Here is a 21,227-nt window from a genome sequence, read left to right as displayed (position 1 = left end):
GTATCAATTCTTCGGCTCTCTGCCTTCTTCATGGTCCAGCTCTCACATCCGTACATGACCACTGGAAAAACCATTGCTTTGACTATATAGGTCTTTGTCGGCAAAGTGGTGTCTCTGCTTTTTAATATGCCGTCTAGGTTTGTCATAGCTTTGTTTCTCCCTCTCTAGTTTACTGGATAGCTTTGTAACATTACATGATTTTCCCAAACTTAGATTTCTGGATGTTAATCCCATCCATCTCTGACATTATCCCTTGTCTTCTGCCCCTCTTCGTTGTCCTTCCCTTTCTTTTACCTTTTAGCTGAAGTCATGTGTTTTCACATCAAGGTCGTTGACAATTTCATTTCTGTCCCACAACCACAAATCTGGGGAGGAGGTTTTTTCATTGCAAGGATCAGCTTGCCTCAGGCAGATCGTGAAGCTCTCCTTTGCCTTCGCCTATCACCCCCTCTCTGGTAGTCCTGTCCCCCCCACCTCACCCCACCCTCCGCTGACCCCAAGCCCCGCCTGAGACCAGTTGGTGTCTTCTGTTGTGAGGGCTCAGCTCAGCCCAGCAGCCTGGCATGGGCCACCAGCTGGCAAGCCTTCCTCACTGTAACCTTCATCCCTCCACTGCCCTGGCCACTGAAACCGGCCTCTCTCTCCTGCCAACCCCAGAAACTCAAGCCGGTGGATTATGAGTACCGAGAGGAGGTCCACTGGGCCACGCGCCAGCCCTGCCTGGGCAGAGGCTCCTTTGGAGAGGTCCACAGGATGGAGGACAAGCAGACCGGCTTCCAGTGTGCCGTCAAAAAGGTATGCTGGGCTCCGAGGCTGAGGAGGGCAGGGGCCAGAGGCCCATCGCCTTCCCTCTGCCTTCTTTCAGGGTTAGTCACAGGGTGACCATGGGTCTGACTCTCTTTAACGGAGCCTGGCTATCCTGGCTGTCCTGGGTCAGCTGGCACTGGAAGGGGAGACAGTCCCGGTCACATGTCCCCGCCTGGGAGCCGCACTTGGTGCATGTGTATGTGAGAGGGAGCGTGAGGCTGTGTGTGCAGCCTGGGCCCCTTCTGATGCCAGGCCCCTTGGGCAAGTCAAAACCGGGAAGATGATTGGATTGTCACGAAATTCATACTGAGCTGAAACTCTTAAACTTCACAGCGGATAGCAAGGTAATGGCGAGAGCACAGTCTCCCCCTAACAGGAGCCTCCCTAAGAGAAGCCCCCTGACAGGAGCCCTTTGGGAGCCAGATCTGACTCTGCCTCCTGTTGACTGGATGTAATCAGTCCTGGGAGATGGACAATAGGAGGCAATGAGACTTAGTGAGAGCCCCAGGTAAATGGCACCCCACCCCTGTACTCTTGCCTGGAGAATCCCATGCACGGAGGAGCCTGGTAGGCTGCAGGCCATGGGGTCGCAAAGAGTCAGACACGACTGAGCAACTTCAATTCACTCACTTCATACTTATCACTGGAGAAGGAAATGGCAACCCACTCCAGCATTCTTGCCTGGAGAACCCCATGGACAATGGGGTCACAGAGAGTCGGACACAACAAGTGACCAAGCACACAGGTTTACCCAACTACGGAGTTTGGCTTTGACCCTCTCATCGAGAAAGGGCAGGGGAGGAAGACTCGCGCTTCTAGGGTTTGAATTAGAGGCAGAGGCCGGAGTCACGTCTCCCACTCCCTCCTCTCTGTGATGTTAGGACTGGAGGCCAGAGAGGGCCTGCACCTAGCCCACAGCCCCACAGCCGGGCCTAGGCCTGAGGCCTCCTTCTGTCAAATCACACTGTCCAGGCCCAGCAAACCTTGGAGGGTGTCAGCCCTCCTCTCCTTCAGGTATCCTTTCTCCTACCCCGACTCTTCCCCTCACCTTAATTGGAAGCCACCTTGCCCTTGACCTTAAATTCAGCTAAGAATAAGGGCTAGCCCCAAAGACTTCCTAAGGTGGAAATCAGAAACATTTCCACAGGCCATTTCCTTGGCCCATGGGCAGCGTGAAATAAGCTAATTCAAAGATGGACCTTGGTTCCAGATGGCTTTTTTTCAAGACACTCTGATTCCCCAAAGGAAGGGGGCCAAATAGCCAGAAAAGGCAGGTCCAGCCTGCTCAGGCCCCACACAGAGTGGACACTGCTGGCGCCACTGTCTTGGGTGCCTGCGACTTTAAGGGGTGAGGGGATTGTGATGTGAACAGGGCTGGCTTCCATGGCTGGTGCGTGACCAGGTGTTATAGCTGGAGAGTCTGGGCCTCGGGCAGTGGGTTGAGAGAGGGGACTATCCTTAGGTATTACCCCAAACTTCAGACACACTGTGTCAAACAAGCCAGCTCCACCCCTGCCCACCCCACCACTGACCAAAGCACGTGCTTAGTTCTTGCCAGCATGGGTCATCATCTCCCGCTAGGATGCCAGGGCCACGTGCCTGACCTCCTCAGCTGCAGTCCCCTCCCCAGGCCACCAGAGAAGGCTCAGCTGTCCCTCCTGAGAGGCGGGTGGGAGGAGGGCAAGAGAGTGTGAAGTATCCTGGAGATGAACGCCTGTGCTGGGGAGCTTAGTCACCAGGCTTCTCAGCTGTTGCGCTGCTGAGGTTCTCAGAGTCCCAGGCAACAAGGTAAACAACCCTAATATAGTAGAAGAGGACAGGGACTCCACTCCTCACCTCCCCAGGGCAGCCAGACAAGCTCCAAGCACAATGTGCGGACTTGCCAGGCCCAGACCTGCTGCTCAAGCCCCCCAGAGCCGGCCCCTTGGACCTCTGCCTCCCCCCAGTCCAGGACCTCAGCAGGGTTGGCTTTGGGTGGCCCACAGCTGCCTTTGGTCAGGCAGAACCTCCCCCCCTCCTTTCTCTCCAGGGAAGGGGAGTAAGGAAGGTTTCCTTTAGCATTTTTAGCTGGAAGATCTGAGAAACAGATCTCTGCCAGGAGGGTAGGGGTGGAAGGTGAGGGCCAGGGATCACAGGTCAAAGTGCACACAGGGTCAGAGCAAGTCTGCACGCCCTCTGATGCTCCCCAGGGAGGATCCAGGATGTGGAGCATCACATGATGATGTCAGCACCCTGCTGGCCCCAGGTCAGATGCTAATTGGTTGCACACCCAGGCTTTAATGTCCAGTTTTGGGGTTTTTTAAGATTTTGTTTGATCTTACTTTTGCTTTCAAATTAATAGAGACTCATTATAAAATAATGATACCCCCAAAACCAAGTCTCTCTGTCCCCCAGTCCTCTTCTGAGGTAACCACCCTTTGATATGCATATATAAACATGTAGTTATGACTTTTATTAAAATGAGGTTGCGCTCACTTGTTCTGTACCATGTATTTCCATGCAGCAGTGGATCATGGACAGATTTCCTCACTGGTAATAGACACCCATCTAGTGCTTTTTAACAGTCAGTGTGGAAGTTCTAATCCTAGTCGGTTCATTCATAAGAGTCACAAACTCCTGGAATTGTATTCCACCCGTGGTGTGGGTGGACCCACACACATTTTTTATTCACCAGATTTTCACAGGGGCCTGTGGCCCAAAGAGGGTTAAGAACAGTTCATTTCAGCATGTCTGGCTGGAGCGTGGAGTTCTAGGAGCCTCCTGTTGCTCTGCCCTGATCTGGGTTAGAGTGGCTTTGGCCAAGTCCAGCCAGCTGTTGTTACCAAGCCCCTGCTCTGTGCCAGATGCTAGGCCCGGGCTGGGGACAGAGGTGTGGGGTCCACACGCCTGACCTGAAGGAGCTCGGATTGTAACAGGGGTGGACACTTACATGGTGGAAAGGTGGTAGAAGCAGCCATCAGCCGGGCACGTGGGTAAAGTCAGCCAGGATGAGTGTTGAGGAAATCAGCACAAGGACCAAGAGGAGACTGTCTCCATGATGATGAGGAAATAAAGGACCAAACTATATGCCTCTCACCTATTATTGTTCCTGAGATCTTTAAAAGAACTTGTAGAATTGCTTTTATTCCCTTATATTTACTGGTGAAATAAAATGGATATGAATACTAAAGAAAACAAGAGGGAGTGTTCCAAGAAGGAAAGAGGGACCCCTGGTATAAAGCGTGCGGGCAGTTAAGCAGAGGGAAATGGCCTGTGGATTTGGCAGTTAGGTGATTGCTGACCATTCTTCCACCTGGGCATGCATGCTCTTGAACTTCAGTAAAAAATGTCCAGGATGTAAAAGCTAATACCCCTGGAAAACGGCCTTCAGCAAGGTATGGAGCTGGCAGCTCTGGAGTGAGGCTTACCCCCGCCTGAGACCCCAGCTCTGCCCCTTCATATCCCGTGACCTTGAGCAGGTCACCGGTCTGATCTTCAGCTTCTTTGTCTATAAAATGAGATGATATCACCTCCGAGTCTATTGTAAGATGCAAACGATGAATAAAGTTCTGAGCACAGTCCCTGGAATCTGTTAAGTGGGCATTAAATATTAATTCTCATTAACATACTCATCAGAGTCCAGCCCTCACTGTACAGATGAGGACACTGAAGTCCAGAGAGAAAAAGGTGGCCAGATGGGCAGCTGGCCTGGATTAGAAGGGCAACCTTTCTCCCTTGAGAGCATCCTTTCAACCTGCTCTCCCTGGAGCTGCCCCAGACTTCTAACACACCTTGTATTTTGAAGTGTCCCTTCCAACTCCCTTTGATCAGAATGGTTGGGAAGGGTTTTAATATCACTGGGGTACTCTGAAAGACTTACGGATTTCTTCAGAATTAAAGCCTAAGCTTCCAGACTTCCTTGGTTCACAGCCCTTCATGTCATTTTTCCAAGGTGCCCCAGACTAAAGCAAGTTTCATCTGTTAAATAATTGGGTCAAGTAATAAGTCTTTATCCTAACAATCTAATAACCCTTTGCATAACAACACCCATAAATGGAAAGATAAATTTCCTTCTTAAACAACCATAATTACTAACGGAATGTATATCCTGTTGGGCACGCACAACTTCTCCACCTTTGAAATCGCTGGACACCATCCCCTTCACATCCTGCTCCACACTATCCCCCTAAAGAACCTTTTTGTCACAGCAGCCTCCAAAAACCTACCTTCATAAAGATACATCCTCAAAAGAATGCAGTGCAGCCATGGAAACCGAACTATCTCAGGCTAGTAGTCTAGGTGGTGTTCCCAGATGTCACCATCACTGTTCCCCTTGTGAGCTCTCTGTGGTTCGCGCTTAACCTCACAGTTTGGGAGCAATAGGGTGAAAGACGTTTGCTAATACAAGTCCTGTCGACAAATTAGTTCCAATTCAGGTTCAGAGCTGGAAACACTGACAGAGAGTCAAAGTTCGTGCAAGATGATCAACCAGATATTCTGCAAGTAATCAGAAGAGAGACATTTTCCACTGATAGGCAAAAGTCCAAAAGCCGCACAAGTCAGCAGGTCTCCGAAGAAGACTGCCAGACCCTGACCGACTGCTTCCTGGCTAGTGTTGTTACCACTCCCGCCCCCTGGTGGCACTTCTCGGGGATAACAGGCAAGCCAACTGCAGCCGGAAGGAAAAACAAGTCTCTATTATAGGAAGTATAAGCATTTATTAAGCGGCTCTCATTTGAGCTGGAGGGAGGAGGCAGGAGCTACCATACCTGAGCACCCACTGAGGCCTAGTGCTGGTTATCACCCCTCCAAACCCCTACCCTACACAGGAGCAGAGGCCACTGCCCCCACCATTCACACATGGCTTGAGGAAGTGATCCACCTTTGGAAACTGCCGAGCCAGGGTCTCAGCCCAGGATGCTTATATCCAAGGCCTATTTCTTCCCTCCATGCCACGCTGGTCCCTGCAGAGGAGTGGGTGGTCCCCAGCCTGCCAGTCCATTGCAGGCGGGGCCTGGGCCAAGCCCCTCCCCGTAGGAGAATCCTCTCCTATGCCCAGATCCTGGGGAAACAGCTGCAAACAGAATAAACAAGCACTGTTGCATCTACATGGACATTTTAGCCCTCAGGGGGAAAGGCAAACAATTATCAGCGAATACTAAGTGCTGAGAAGGATGCTGAGGATCCAGAGGCACTGACAGAGCCAGAATCTTGGCTGTCCCAGCTCTGGCTACAGAAGCATCTTAAGACGTGGATGTTGATAAACAAAAGGTCCCATAACCTAGAAACTGTCCGGACATTTGAGCTGGGGGAAGGAAAGTTCTGTGTTCAGCAGATCTGAGGGTGAGCAGCATGCCAGGGGCCTGGGTAAGGACTGTCGTTTTTGTGTGACTGTTTCCATAAACATCAGCACTGCAGAACTTTAGTCAAGTGCTAGGCATTGATCCTGACCGCCCCAGGGTTCACGCTTTAGTTTCTAAGTGTCCAGCAGGCCCTTCAGGGCCCTGCCTGGCCTCGGAATCATCACCAGGCCCATCCATGGTCTCCATGTAGGGAGCTCCAAGGGTCCAAATAGGAACCCAGGGAACCAGCCCCAGACCTTCAGCTTGACTCCCACCCACTTCTGGGCCCTTCCAGGTGCGAGTCGAAGTATTTCGGGCCGAGGAGTTGATGGCATGTGCAGGATTGACCTCCCCCAGAATCGTCCCTTTGTATGGAGCTGTGAAGGAAGGGCCTTGGGTCAACATCTTCATGGAACTGCTGGAAGGTAAGGAGCCAGGGGCCACTCTTTCTCCCTCCAGAGTCAGAGCCAAGAGTTTCTCCAAGTCTTGCCCAGGTTAACCTTGGTCCCCAGTCAATCCAGTTTTAAACCCTTGACCTCATGACATCAGCAAGAAAGGCCTGCTTTCTACCACCTGCCGTTTGAAGTCTCTTGCCCTTGGCTGACTTGGAGGCCTGGAAGAGCTCCATGTAAAGACCAGCCATTGATCTCCTAGGTGGTTCGCTAGGCCAGCTTATAAAACAGAAAGGCTGTCTGCCAGAGGACCGGGCCCTTTACTACCTGGGCCAGGCGCTGGAAGGGCTGGAATACCTCCATACCCGCAGGATTCTACACGGAGATGTGAAAGGTAAGGCTCAGGGCACCCGTGGCCCTGGTCCCTGTTGGGCTCTTACCTCGCCCCATCATGCCTGCTTCCTCCCAGATCTTCTGTGCCTGCGTCAAGGTGGGTGGGCTGAGCCAGCAGGAAGGCAGAATGTGTTCTCCCAGCCCTCAGCCTGGCACTGTGACTTCCAGTGGCTGATGCCCACAGGGAACACTAATCAAGCTCCTGCTTACTGGTGACCATGGGAGGGGAGGGTAGCAAGGCTGAGTGGCCATATCCCCTCACCCTCTGAGAGCCTGCCTGCTGCCTGCCTCCAGCCTGAACTGATCCCCGCCTCCCCCCTCCCTCCATGACTAATGAAACTAATCAGAAGCTGCAGCTGCCACGTAGGGTCAGCCAGAAAACTGCCCCGCCGGAGGTTCAAATTGGGCCGGGGCCCTTGGTGACTCACCTGTTCCTCTTCTTCCCCGGGGTGGCCTGGCAGCCGACAACGTGCTCCTGTCCAGTGATGGGAGCCGCGCAGCCCTCTGCGACTTTGGCCACGCTGTGTGCCTTCAACCCGATGGCCTGGGGAAGTCTTTGCTCACAGGTATGCCCTGCCCCCCACCCCTTCCCCCAAAGATAACAGCCGGGCAGCCTTCACTAAGCATTAGCCCTGCGCCTTCTCCTGTACCTTCCTTAATGGCAGTCAGAGAGGTGAGCACTTTATGTCCATGAAGATTCTTCAGCCCCACAACCACCCTGGGTTATGAGGCTTTTGTTGTTAAGCTTAAATGCAATCATGCATGTCAGGTGCTTGCTTCTGATGTTTTTTGTTACACAGAGGAGGGAACAAAAGAAGCTGGGTGCCGCAGCCAAGGTCCAAGGTCTGCTGTCTCCGAACCCCCAGGGCTCCAGGCCCCTTGACCAGCCTTTACGGGGGAGCTGGGCTCCCAGCCTGTGAGCTCAGCCCTCCCTCGCCTCTGAGAACTCGGTTTTACAAAGCAGAATGAGATGGCTGACCAAGGGGCCTAGGCTTTGTAGCTGGAGAAATGCCTGTTTTTAACTTATATTTTTCTGATTATTAAAAGAATCCGTGTCCACAGTAAAATATTGGATAACTACAGTGTTAAGTGGTTTGGAAGGGGAGGAAAAGTTCTTACCATTCCTCTTGCCCAGAGAGATAATCATGAATATTTTAGATAATTCCCTCCAGGTCTTTCCTTATTCATAATTTTTTGGGTACTTTTCTGTATATAGTTAAGGTCATCATAACACAGTTTTGTGCCCTGCTTTTTATTTATAGCTTTAGCATAAAATTATTTCATTTTGACCAAAGGAAAAGCAATCTTTGAGAAGTGATTCTTTGTTGTCAAAGGACTCTTGATAATTCTGGAGATGTAATTTGAACACAGATACCTGCTTTCCACTTTGAAATAACTATAGTGTTATAAAATATCTTTTATATCATATATATTATATATATTGATATCATATATTAACTTTAATATATTATATAATATATACATATATATCTTATTATAAAAATATCTTTTCTAATATCTTTCACAGAAAGTAGAGCTAAACAAAAATAAGAAACACAAACCACCAGAAAAATAACAGTATTCACATCTGGCATCAGTCTTTCTAATCTTTTATGCATATAAGTTTTTTTTTCCTTTTTTTTTTAAAGTTACTAAAATTTCAGGAACATCATACTATTAATCCCTCCCCCCTTTTAGAAGGCATTTTGAGAGTTTGATCCAAATGGCAGCGCCAGTGGGTTTTTTAATTAACTTATTTATTTATTTTTGGCTGTGCTGGGTCTTCATCACTGCATAGACTTTCTCCATTTGCGATAAGCCGGGGTCTCTCTTCTTAGCTGTGCGCGGGCTGGGCTTCCCACTGTGGTGACAGCTCTTGTTGCGGAGCGCAGGCTCTGAAGTGCAGGCTTCTATAATCGTGGTGCACAGGCTTAGTTGCTCCATGGTATATGGAATCTTCCTGGACTGGGGATCGAACCGTGCCCCGTGCACTGGTAGGCAGACAACCACTGGACCACCGCAGACGTCCAGAGCCCGTGTGTTAGATGACATATTCTTTGTTCCCGTCCCCAGTACAATCCCCACCTTGGCTTATCCCCAGCAAGTTGGATCTGGAGACTTTCTCTCTACTTACAGTACTTTGAGACAGAGTCGAGGTATATCAGGAGCTGACTGGGGTGGTCATAGCCGAGGCTTCCGCCCATCAGAGCTCACAGTTGCCTTTTCTGCCTCACCTCACCTCCGCAGGGGACTACATCCCCGGTACAGAGACCCACATGGCGCCAGAGGTGGTGATGGGCAAGCCCTGCGACGCCAAGGTGGACGTCTGGAGCAGCTGCTGTATGATGCTGCACATGCTCAACGGCTGCCACCCCTGGACCCAATACTTCCGAGGACCGCTCTGCCTCAAGGTCCGTGAGAGCGCCTGGGGCGGCCAGCAGGGCCAGGGGCCCAGGCTGCAGGCTTGGTGGCGCCTCCCGTGTTGGCCACCCTTGAGTGGCAAGCAGGAGAAAGCAAGGGCCTCATCAGAGATGTGGGATCCTGACTTAAATTCTTGGCTACCCAAATTTGAGGGTCCGAGGGCAGATGCTGGGTGAAGGGTCTTCTTGAGTTCATGGTTCAGGGCTCTCTTGTGTCCACACCCCAGGCCACCCCCACCTGTCCTCCTGAGGGTTGTGGGGGTCGTGGGTGCCTGGGGGGTATGGGCGCCTCACCTCCTGCTCTGTTCTGTCCTACCTAAGCCCCTTTCCCCTTCTTCTCGGAAAAGTCCCAGCCCTCACTCTAGACCAGGCCACTCTAGTCCTTTTGACTGACCCCAGCACAGCAGGACAGGGGAGAGTGGGGAGCAGCAAGAAAAGGAAGTGAGGCGCAGGAAGTGATGGGGAGGCGAGTCTCATATGTTGCCTTTTGACCCCCAGATTGCCAGTGAGCCTCCACCTGTGAGGGAGATCCCGGCCTCCTGTGCCCCGCTCACGGCCCAGGCCATCCAGGAGGGGCTCAGGAAAGAGCCGGTCCACCGAGCATCTGCAGTGGAGCTGGGGGGGAAGGTCAGCCTGGCGCTGCAGCACGGTAAGAGCCCCGCACTGGCTGCGGGGAGAGAGAGAGCCGGTGGGGTCGTATGGTGGTCAAGAACAAGATACTCAACATCTCAAGAGCCTTGGCTTCCCCATCTAGAGCGTGGGCATGGCACCAACCTCAGGCCTGTTAGGAAGACTGAGGTCACATGAGTCCAAGTACTTAGTACTGTACCTTGATGCAGAGGCCATGCTCAGGAGATGGGGGAATGAGGTCACAACATATAAAGGGGGCTTGAACTCATTAGTATCAGAGAATGTGAAATAAAGCCAGGTATCACTTTCTAGCCATCTGTGTGGGAGAAAGTCAGAAAGCTGGCGGTGCCAACTATGGGTGGGGATATGGGACAGTGGCCCGTAGGCTCTGCTGGAGGGCACCTGGCCGCACTCAGACAGATGTCTGCAGACCTGGGACCCTGCACCCTACTCCGGGCACACCACCAAAGAAACTCTGCCCAGATCCATGAGGGACACACCTGGGGATGTACATTAGAGTGTCATTTGTGGGAGGGGAGATGGGCGCAGTTGGGTGTCCCTCCTTGGGAACATGAAGAGGCCAGTGGTGGGAGTGGGATGGGGTGGGGTGGGGTATGGGATGCTCCACACAGCACCCACAGCAGTAGAAGCACCTCGGTGTTCACAGGGCAACCTGGCTGGATCTTAAAACTATAGTGCCTGGTGAAGCAGGGACCAAGAGAGCAAGGCCTAGAATACAGTGCCGTTTGTGTAAATTAAAAATCGATAAAAACAACACACACTTAGCAAGAATTCAGTGAGACCTAAAGTGACATATTGGACTTTTGATGTCTCCTGAAGATAGAACATCAGTGGGGTGCAAGGGAGGGAAGTGGCAGGACTTGAAAGGCAGTGGTGAGGAGAACAAATAGGGATTGAGTGAAACAGGAGAGACACCTTGCATGGCCCCCACCCCAAACGTAGATGGTCGTTATAATGGCCCGCCCATTTATAATGGCTGAACTGCCCCCCTCCACTCCAGAGAGATAGTGCCCCCTCAGGAAGCACTGACTGTCGGGAAGGGAAGGGTAAGACGCAGAGGGTCAGCGAGGCCCATTCTCCTGGAAGCTATGCGTGGGCATTACCCCAGAGCTATTTTTAAATCTTCCCTTTATAATACTATTAATATTAACAAAGTCCTTCTCTGGAGCCAATTCTATAATTTTTAAATTTCCAACTGTTACCTGGAAGGAAAATGGAATAAAAGAAATATTGTTCTATTTTTGTGAGAGGACCCACCTTAAGAAAGAAGCCTCCTGTGAAGACCACGCAGTGCCCTCTGAAATCATGTCCTGGCTGGGCAAGGGACCACCCTCCCTGCCCACTTCTGGTGCTTCTCTGCTCAGAAAAGGCCACCCGGCCTGGCCCGTTCCCTCCTCACCGCGTGTCCTCTCTGTTTTGTAGTGGGAGGTCTGAGGAGTCCCTGGAGAGGAGAGTACAAAGAACCAAGACATCCACTGCCACTCCAAGCCCACCCACCGCCAAGCCAAGGCCACCCTCACCAGACCCTGCATGCCCCGCCAGGGGAGCTCTCACCAGGGGCCCCGGGGCTGCAGCCGGCTAAGGACGCAGCAGGCGGGGCCCCTAAGCTCCAGCCTCCTCCACCTCCAGACCCCCCAGAGCAGAGCAAGTCGCCCAGCCTGCACTGGGGCAAGGAGGAGTCTGGGACATGGGATCCATTGCCCCTGTCCTCCCTGGATCCGGCCCCCGCCAGGAACCCCAGCTCACCTGAGCGAAAGGCAACCTTTCCTGAGCAGGAGCTACAGCAGCTGGAGATAGGTATGGGCAGCTGCGGCCTCCAGGGCCCTGGACCCTGCCCCAAGGCCTTGGCTTCATCCTCTCCATAGCCAGCCCCCACCCTGGGCTCAGCGATCCGTGCAGTGAGCCCAGACCCCTCCCGGTCCTTCACAGTCATTTTCTGCTTCTCTCTGCAGAGTTATTTCTGAACAGCCTGTCCCAGCCATTCTCCCTGGAGGAGCAGGAGCAGATCCTCTCGTGCCTCAGCGTCGACAGCCTCTCCCTGTCAGACGACAGTGAGAAGGTGAGTGGGCCGTGGGCCATGGACCAGGAGCCTGGGCACAGGGCTGGTGGCTTTGTGTCCACCCTGTGGAGGTGTTTAGTGCAGGTAGAGGGTAAAGGGCAGGTGATAGGGTCGCCCCTTTCTTACGGGAGGGGTCCTCGTTGGGGCTGGGGGGTCCTGGTTTCTCAGAATGAAACAGTCCATCTCCAGCATACCTGGGAATGCAGGACTGGTTTGGCGACTAAGATAGTGAGTGGAAAGGCTGGGCTTTAGTCCCCATAGAGAATAATCGTCACCTTCCTCCAGCCCGGGCCCCTCAAGAATTCAGCCCCGTGCTGAGTCCCAGTAGTGACCAGTAGAGCCACACTCCAGCCCAAGCCAGGAGCACTTCCTCGCCAAAGCAGACCAAGGCCAGAGAAGGTTCCCTGAGCCCAGGGACCTGAGTCTGTGCCCACTCTCGTTTTAGAACCCGTCCAAGGCTTCTCAGAGCTCACGGGACACACTGAGTTCCGGCGTGCACTCGTGGAGCAGCCAGGCGGAGGCCCGCAGCTCCAGCTGGAACATGGTGCTGGCCCGGGGGCGGCCCACTGACACACCAAGCTATTTCAACGGTACAGTCCCCTGATCTCTGCCTGGGACTGGGGAGTCTGAGGGTAGGGCACAGTGGGGACGGGAGAAGAGGAAGGTACCTGGCACCCAGAACTTGAAGTGCCTGGCCACTGAGTCAGTTTAGAGTAAACTAAACTCAGAGCCTTTCCTTACGGGGCAGTGAAGGACCATGGTCCCTCATGGGCAGCTGATGGAGTCCCAGAAGCCTCTAGCTGTGGGTAGAGAGCAGTCTCTCCTGGCTTGGAGTCAAAAACGTGAACTTCTGAAGGGAAAGGGAAAAACAGGAGCCCATGAGCATTTTAATCAAGAACTCAGCAAGAGGTACTTGCCCAGTGGTCCAGTGGTTAAGACTGCCTTCCATGCAGGAGGTGCAAATTCAATTCCTGGTCAGGAAACTGAGATCCCACATGCCATGGGGTGTGGCCAAAAAATAGAAGAAAAAAGACAGAGCTTAGCAATAGGTTTCCTGAGATCCTCCTCTGGGATTTGAAGTCGGAAGATGAGAAAGACAGCACATGTGGAACTTTTTTGTTTTCAAGTGTGGTTGCAGAGGTCATTCTGGGATTTTGATAGAACAAGGGTTTAATCAGCACACAGTTCCCTGGCCTTTCCAGGGCCAGTGTGACTCATGGCATCAAGCCCCATGACTGGCCGGAGGCTGTCCCACCTCAGGGAACCTTACCATCTAAGTTGCCCACAACCCAATTTAAGAATCTTTGTTTCCAGTTCCTTTCTGCTTTGTGTGTATAAGCTGGAATACTGCTTCCACACAGGAGCCAACCTTAGCCCTTTGCATTGTGCAGGCCAGATTTCCAGTACTGGCAGAACATGGCCATGAAGAGCTAGCAGGGGTATAACGTTACAGCCCTTCCATCCTAAAGCCATCTCTGCAGCTTCTTCAGCCACCCTGCTTCCCCCTCCCTAGGGCGCCTTAGGGAGCTTGCAGCCACTCTCCTGATGGTCACCCTGCCTGACTTCTAGGTGTGAAAGTCCAAATACAGTCTCTCAATGGCGAACACCTGCACATCCGGGAATTCCACCGGGCCAAGGTGGGAGACATCGCAACGGGCATCAGCAGCCAGGTGAGGGGCAGGTGCCTGCTGAGGGGCAGACTCCCAGAATCCAGTGTGCCTAGCTCAGTCCTCCAGGAAGGAAGCTTTCGAATAAGTAGACATGGCACCAGAGGGAATAGTTGGCCCTGTGATGTCTGCCCCCCCCCCCCCGCCGGGTCCCAGGGCAAGACTGGCAGTGGTGACTGAGGGGTCCTCAGGATCCCCACCCACTTGGGCTGGGTGAGATTCTCCAAGTCTTCCAGAATGAAAGGCAGATAATACTCCAAGGCTGCCTGCTGCGTTGGAGGGAAGTGTCTCCCAGTGTAGCAGGAAGCCATCAGCTCTGCTCTGCTGGGACCCCTTCAGCACCCCGGCCACTCTCAGGCCCCCTGGTTTGCTGTGCCCCCAGATCCCAGCTGCAGCCTTCAGCTTGGTGACCAAGGACGGGCAGCCCGTGCGCTACGACATGGAGGTGCCGGACTCAGGCATCGACTTGCAGTGCACCCTGGCCCCAGACGGCAGCTTCGCCTGGAGCTGGAGGGTCAAGCACGGCCAGCTGGAGAACAGGCCCTAAGCAGCCTTCCACCACTGGCTCCACTCGGCCAGAAGCGGCCTTCCTTCTCGGTGCTCAGTGCTGCCCTGAGACACAGGCTCTGCCTGCTCCCAGAGCTCTGCCAGCCTGTGGCTCAACGGTGGGACCAGGGGCTGGCAGCAGAAAGGCGGTGTCAGCAGAGCACCTCCCGGGATCTTCCACCTGGGTTCTGCCTGAGCCCACAGGAGAGGAGGAGAAAGACAGGAGGCCTTCCCACGAGGAACAGAGGGTCTTCTCTGCCTTGGTCCCGACAAGCTGGCCTGACCACGTTAGGATCAGTGGCCACCTGCTGGCAGTCAGGGGAGAGTGGCTTCTGGCCCAGGTCAGGAGAGGGGGGTGAGCCGTCCCTCGGTTTCCAGGCAGGTGTGAGCGTCTAACGATTCCCCCAGGCCCAGGCCAGGACTGGGGCGGCAGGTGTGCCTCCCCTTGCGTTCATGGAGGGGCCCCTCTGACCCCCTTGTCCGGCTGTGCCTGGCCACCAACCCCTTTTCTAGCACTAGGAGCTTTTCAGGCCAGGGAGGGAGAAACGCCTGACGTGGGGGTCTCCCAGGGAGGGGTCTCAGGCCCTGAGCGGAGGTCAGCTTCAGAAGAACCAGAGAAGGCGTTCAAGTGACACGGTTCTCAGCCCCCAAGCACGTGCCCCTTTGCCACCAGCCCCCAGTCTGCCCCGGAGCAGCAGGCCCCGAGCCCAGCCGCAGGCCCAGCACTGCCCCTGCCCAGCTGGCACTCAGCTCACTCAGCTGTGGGAGTGGAGGGCGACATGAGGCCTACCCGACAGGAACGCTCTGAGGACAGAGCGCGATCGACTCCGCAGAAAGCACCCAACGCGGGCGCTCCTGTTAGCCAGGCCCCGGCCCTCCACACCCTCACACAAGCCTCCCGGGACACTCTGACCCTGCCGCCCCTGGTCTCCAGGGCACCGCCAGTGGCACTTTGCACTCTGATGACCTCAAAGCACTTTCATGGCTGCCCTCCAGGAGGGCAGGCCAGCGGTTCTGCATGGGCACAAGCAAGCCAGGAGATGGGGGAAGGGACTGAGTTATTGACCCTTCTTCATGCATGTGACCCCTCAAACCTCCTCCAGATTTCCTTAAGATGTGCCCCCCCCCCCCCCCGCCGCCCCGAGGCCAGCCTCTTCTTTTGGGGGGCAGCTGATCAGGACTCATGTAGCATTAATCAACTGTGAATTATTGAGGGGTAAGGGGGTATCTCCTGAGATTCCATCTGGGGAGAAGCTCGACCCCACACCTTGCCAGGTGGCCTTTGCCCAGCTATCCACATTTAGCCGTTACTCCTCCCCAGGGAGAGACTCCCGGCCCCCAGGATGTGAAGAACTGCAGCATTCGCACTGCAGAGTTGCAATGGTAGATAACTTTGTAAGCAATAAAGTTTGAGGTAATGACAAGTGTGTCTGGACTGTGGTTATCTCCACTCCCTCCTGCCTATGCCCTGAACCTCACATCCTACCAGCTGCCTCCCTCTGGCTTCTTGATGGGATCTTATCCAATCTAGCCCCACCCTGGGCAAAGACTGTTTTCAGCCCTTTCCCACCACTCCTCCCAGTGACACTTCCAGTCCTACCTCTAGGCTATCCATTCAGACCAGTCAGACAAGATGCCCCACATGGTGATAGCTGGGAAGTCCCTGGCCAAACGGTGCCAGGCTGAGGGGAGTGGGGTAGTGGCGGCAGACTGCATGCCCAGAACCAAGACTGTCCCACTCACTCCTCTGTCCCTGAGGCCTGGCTCCCAGGGAACTGGACTGGGAATGGGCCTGAACTGCCAGCCTTTCCAGCCAGCTGGGTGTCTGCACGTGCTCAGAGATGACTTTCCCAAAGTAGATTCCCTGGCGCTGGGACAGAACCCCAGGATGGATGTCACTGGCACACAGGGTGCCTTGTCTAATCTGGCTCTAGAACAGGAATCTATGTCCAAGTTCGTGTGCACAGATACATGTGTATACCTTGGGGCAAAGGTGGCAAGCTCAGCAGGTTCTTGGAAGATCCTGGGCACACAGAAGGTGCAGCGGCCTTATGCCAGTGTGCCCAGGGCAGAGCAAAGCTCAGCCCAGCAGACCTCAGGCTTACCAGGCTCCATCGTCTACCCATCTGGGCCGGCAGCAGAAAACAGCGCCTCCTGGATGTCTCCCAAGGAGCTCCGGCTGCGGGGGCAAGGAGCAGCCCCATTCTCTGGAAGACTCCTCCACCAACTGCCAAGCCCACCCACACGCCGCGGGGCTCGCGTCAGGGACGTCACAGAGGCAGCGACATCACAGGCACCGGCTCCCCCCTCTACCCCACCGCACCCCCGCGTCTCTACCGCCCCGGACAGCCTGCCACCAAAGAGCGCACTGGAGGCGGAGGGGCAGCAGCCACCAGCCCGCTCCCGCCTCCAGTACAGAGTCTCGGTCAGCATGGGGGTGACAGGTGGGAGCGGGCGGCGCTCGGCTGGGCAGGGGCGGGGCCGGGCGGGAAAAGTGAAAGTGAGGTAGGGGCTCAGGGGGGCGGGGATTGGCCGAGGCGGGCGGGCGCCGGAGAGGAAGGTCGACCCCCAGCCAGACCTCCGCGGCCCCCGCGGATGAGGGGCGGTGACCTTGCGCCCAGGAAGCGATATATGAATTACCCCAAACTGCAGAGGAAACCCACCCCCGCTCCAAATCAAATCAAGTGTTTCCGTGGTTGGTGCTTGAGGCTTTTGCAGAGAAAGGCAGCGTGCTTCAACAGGTATTTTACTGAGGCCCTCCGTTGTGCTTTGCACTTCTCTCTGTACCTTGAACAAAGATGGTTTCCCCTGAGGGCCCTGGATCTCCCGGGTTTCTAACAAGGGGGCCCAGATCTCCCCCACCCCCGGATTGGAGGCTTTCTTCTCAGAACTTTCTCTCCCAGGACGACATGGGCCAGCCTTCAAAACGTGCCAAAAATCAACAACCAGAGAACAGCTTTCCCCTCAACAAACAAATTGATGCAGACATCTTAAATCACTCCTGCAATGTTTATTGCATCCCCTTCTCTTTTTTCTGTTTTTTAATCTTAGAGAACTGTATTTTATTGTATTTTTAATTGAAGTATTGTTGATTTACAGTGTGTTGATTTCAGGTGTACAACACAATGATTCAGTGATATATATATATATATATTTTTTTTTTTTTCAGATCCTTTTCTCTTACAGGTTATTGCAAAATATTGAGTATAGTTCCCTGTGCTATACAGCTGGTTGGTTATCTATTTTAACATATACTAGTGTGCATGTTATTCTTACCCACCCACCCCCTTGAAAGTGAAAGTGTTAGTTGCTCAATCCTTTTCAGTTCTTTGCAACCCCACGGACTATAGAGCCTACCAGGTTCCTCTGTCCATGGGATGCTCCAAGCCAGAATACTGGAAAGGGCTGCCATTTCCTTCTCCAGGGCATCTTCCCAACCCAGAAATCAAGCTCAGGTTTCTTGCATTGCAGGCAGGTTTTTTACCACCTGAGCCATCAGGGAAGTTGCTTTCCCCTTTGGTAACCATATGTTTTCTGTGTCTGAGAGTCTCTGTTTTGTAAATAAGTTCATTTGTTTGTTTTTCAGTTTCCACATATAAGTCATATTTGTCTTTCTCTGGCTTCTTCGGTAGTAATCTCTAGGTCCATCCATGTTCCCTGGAGAAGGGAATGGCTACCCACTCCAGTATTCTGGCCTGGAGAATTCCACGGACCGTATAGTCCATGGGGTCGTGAAGAGTTGGACACGACTGAGAGATTTTCACTCACTTCATCCATGTTACTGTGAATGGCATTATTTCATTCTTTTTTATGACTGAATACTATTCCAGTGCGTGTATATGTGTGTGTATACCACACCATCTTTATGCATTCATCTGTTGATGAACATTTAGGTTGCGTCCATGTCTTAAGTATTGTAAATGCCGTAATGAACATAGGGGTGCAGGTATCATTTCAAAATAGAGTTTTCTCCAGATGTTCTCCGGTGGAATTGTAAGGTCTTGTGGTAACTCTATGTTTAGTTTTTTAAGCGATCTCCATACTGTTCTCAGTGGTGACTGTACCAATTTGCATTCCCACAAACAGCGTAGGAGGAATTTTTTTCCTCACACCCTCTCTGCTGCTGCTGCTGCTAAGTTGCCTGTCGTGTCCAACTCTGTGCACCCCCATAGACGGCAGCCCATGAGGCTCCCCCGTCCCTGGGATTCTCCAGGCAAGAACACTGGAGTGGGTTGCCATTTCCTTCTCCAATGCATGAAAGTGAAAAGTGAAAGTGAAGTCGCACAGTCGTGTCAGACTCTTAGCAACCCCATGGACTGCAGCCCCGCCAGGCTCCTCCATCCATGGGATTTTCCAGGCAAGAGCGCTGGAGTGGGGTGCCATTGCCTTCTCCGTCACACTCTCTCTAACATTTATTATTTGCCAGCACTTACTCTTACTCTGTGCTAGGCCCTGAGTCTAATGAGTTAACTAAAAATTAAAATGTGGATTAGACAGCCAGGTATGTCACAGAGATAATGACATTGGAGATTTGAGTTGGGCTGTCAGGAATGAGTACGATTTTTATCAGGAGAGAGACTTTCTGAGTATCAGAAACAGCATGTGCAAAGGCACTGAGGCCCAAAAGTTCCCTCCATGCTCCAGGGCCTCTTGAGCTTGGGGCAAGGCAGGGAACTGGATACCAGGAGATGAAAAAAGAAGGCAGGGATCAGACTATGCAGGATCTTTGAGGCCACCCTAGAGTCTGGATGTGAGCAGGTGCGATGCAGCAGGCTTGTTCTGCAGTCATTGAGATGCCCAGGTTGGGGCCCGGGTCAGGGGGAATGTGGATCAGTGGTCCATATTGTATTACATCAGCTAGAGGCCTAGAGAAATTTCAGCCAGCACAGTGGGTAGCACCACAGGGTTTGGAGCCTGTCTGACTTGTGTTCAGGTCGTGGTGCTGTTCTTAAGAGCTGTGTGACTTGTGCAAACTTCCTCATCTATGAGAGGAGAGTCATGGCCACCTGTGCAGAATGTGGCCCTGAGGGCTGAATGCATGCAAAACATTCAGCACCGACTGTTGAGGGGGTCATGAGTCCTGGGTTTGTGTTGACTTTGGTGTCGGAAGAGGAGAGAGGCAGTGGGGATGGAGAAGGGATGTGCACTAGGTCATTAACAGTGGTGGGAAAGTCAGGAGCTGGGGAAGTGAGGAGGTTGCAAGCGACCCAGGTCTCTAACTGGGGTGATAGGATAAACGAAAAAACCAGGGAGAGGAGCTTATCAAGAGATGAGAGATTAGAAAGGAAGATGGGTCAAACATGCAGAACTGTGTTGGCCATCCTAGAGTCTGGACACCAAGGTATGAACTTGAGGCCAAAAATGGGAGATAATCTGAGGAGTTTCGTAGGGTGAGAAGAATAAGGAAACTATTCTTTTTTAAAATAATTTTATTTATTTTGTTAGTTTTGGCTGCACCGAGTCTTCATTGCTGTGCAAAGACTTTCTCTAGTTGTGGCAAGCGGGCTACTCTCCAGCCACACGCACGGGCTTCCCATTGCGGTGGCTTCTCTTGTTGCAGAGCATGGTCTCTTGAGCACGGGCTCAGCAGTTGTGGTGCATGGGCTTAGTTGCTCCATGGCAGATGGGATCTTCCCAGACCAGGGATCGAACTTGTATCCCCTGCATTGACAGGCAGATTCTTAACCACTGGACCACCAGCGAAGTCCCAGGAAACCATTCTTTGCACAGACTTTTGCTGAGAATCCACCTCGTGCCTGACTCTGTGTAGAGGATCAGAGATTCAAAGTAAGCAAACCACACACCCAACCCACCTCTCACTGAGGGTCAGCAGGAAGCTATGCACTTAGATAGAGGTCTGCTGTGGGTGGGGGTGGGGGGCTTGGGGTAGAGTCTGGGAGGTCTTTAGGAAGAGATGAGCCCCTAGCTCACCTAGTCATAGTAAAGGGGAATTCTATTCAAACTACTCATCTCAGGCTTTGACAAGGAATCCATAGGGTTTTAAACAAAGTGAAGTTGAGGCCCCCTGAGGGAAAAATGTGTAATCAGTGACTGCAGTTTAAGTCTAGAACTCAGGAGAAATGGGAGTAAGAAATAGAAATTGGAGGGTCAAGTGGGAGTATGAAATAGAGATTGGGGGTTCTCCTGTGGTTACAGCCACAGGCTTGAAAGCTCCAAGGGGCAGAGATTGTGTATGTTCATCACTGTGTCCTCTGCCCTTAGCACAGTCCCTGGACAATAGCTGGCCTCAACCTTTTAAAAATATATTTATTTGGCTACACCAGCCCTTCAGTCTTCACAAAGACCATCAATCTTCGTCGTGGCATGTGGCATCTTTAGTTGCAGCATGCCAACTCTGAGTTGTGGCAATGTGGGATCTAGTTCCCTGACCAGGGATCAAACCCTGGGCCCCCAGCATTGGGATGGCAGAGTCTTAGCCACTGGACCACCAGGGACGTACTCCTGGAGCTCAACATTTCTTTTTAACTTTATCCAAGAAATACATGCATATGGTTAAATAGTACTGAAGAGCTTATTCAGTGATTGAAAAGCAAGAATCCCCTATACCACATCCCTAGCCTCACTCCTCAGAGCAACCACCAGTTTCATTTGAACGATTTTTCTGCCTGGTTACCATCTCATCTCTCCACGAGCTGACAGGCTTCTTCTTGGACCACCTACCTGCTCTAATGGAAACCACCCTGCCCCACCTTCCCAACATCAATTATTTTTAATCTGCTAATGCCTTTGTAAATTTATTTATTTTTTCATCAACTTTAGAGAGTATCTTTTGACACACATATAGTAAGATGTTTTAGTGACCCTACCTTTTCCTTCAACTTTTCTTCCTGCCTTGTAGCTCCCGAAGACTCTAACCTGTATGTTTGTTTTTTTAATATCAAGGTTGATAGCATTCACATTGTCCCATAACCAAATTATGTTTTCCAAATTTTGCCTATATATTGATTCTA

The 21,227-nt window shown here is 52.6% G+C and overlaps 1 protein-coding gene across 1 annotated transcript in view; it reads left to right on the top strand.

Moving 5' to 3' along the window:
• MAP3K14 (mitogen-activated protein kinase kinase kinase 14) overlaps positions 1-15,680 on the top strand; it is a 42,979-nt gene extending 27,299 nt beyond the window's left edge. Inside the window, exons 6-16 of the mRNA XM_018065266.1 lie at positions 658-795; positions 6,424-6,553; positions 6,783-6,914; positions 7,375-7,479; positions 9,161-9,324; positions 9,832-9,982; positions 11,407-11,781; positions 11,937-12,043; positions 12,489-12,633; positions 13,613-13,713; positions 14,093-15,680. Of these exons, the coding sequence (XP_017920755.1) occupies positions 658-795; positions 6,424-6,553; positions 6,783-6,914; positions 7,375-7,479; positions 9,161-9,324; positions 9,832-9,982; positions 11,407-11,781; positions 11,937-12,043; positions 12,489-12,633; positions 13,613-13,713; positions 14,093-14,257 (1,713 nt within the window). The 3' untranslated portion in view covers positions 14,258-15,680. The remainder of the gene's footprint in view (positions 1-657; positions 796-6,423; positions 6,554-6,782; positions 6,915-7,374; positions 7,480-9,160; positions 9,325-9,831; positions 9,983-11,406; positions 11,782-11,936; positions 12,044-12,488; positions 12,634-13,612; positions 13,714-14,092) is intronic.

Source organism: Capra hircus, chromosome 19 (assembly GCF_001704415.2).
Source record: "Capra hircus breed San Clemente chromosome 19, ASM170441v1, whole genome shotgun sequence".
NCBI classification, from domain to species: Eukaryota; Metazoa; Chordata; class Mammalia; order Artiodactyla; family Bovidae; genus Capra; species Capra hircus.
Note: the sequence above shows the minus strand (reverse complement) of the source record. Positions and strands in the feature narration are given on the sequence as shown.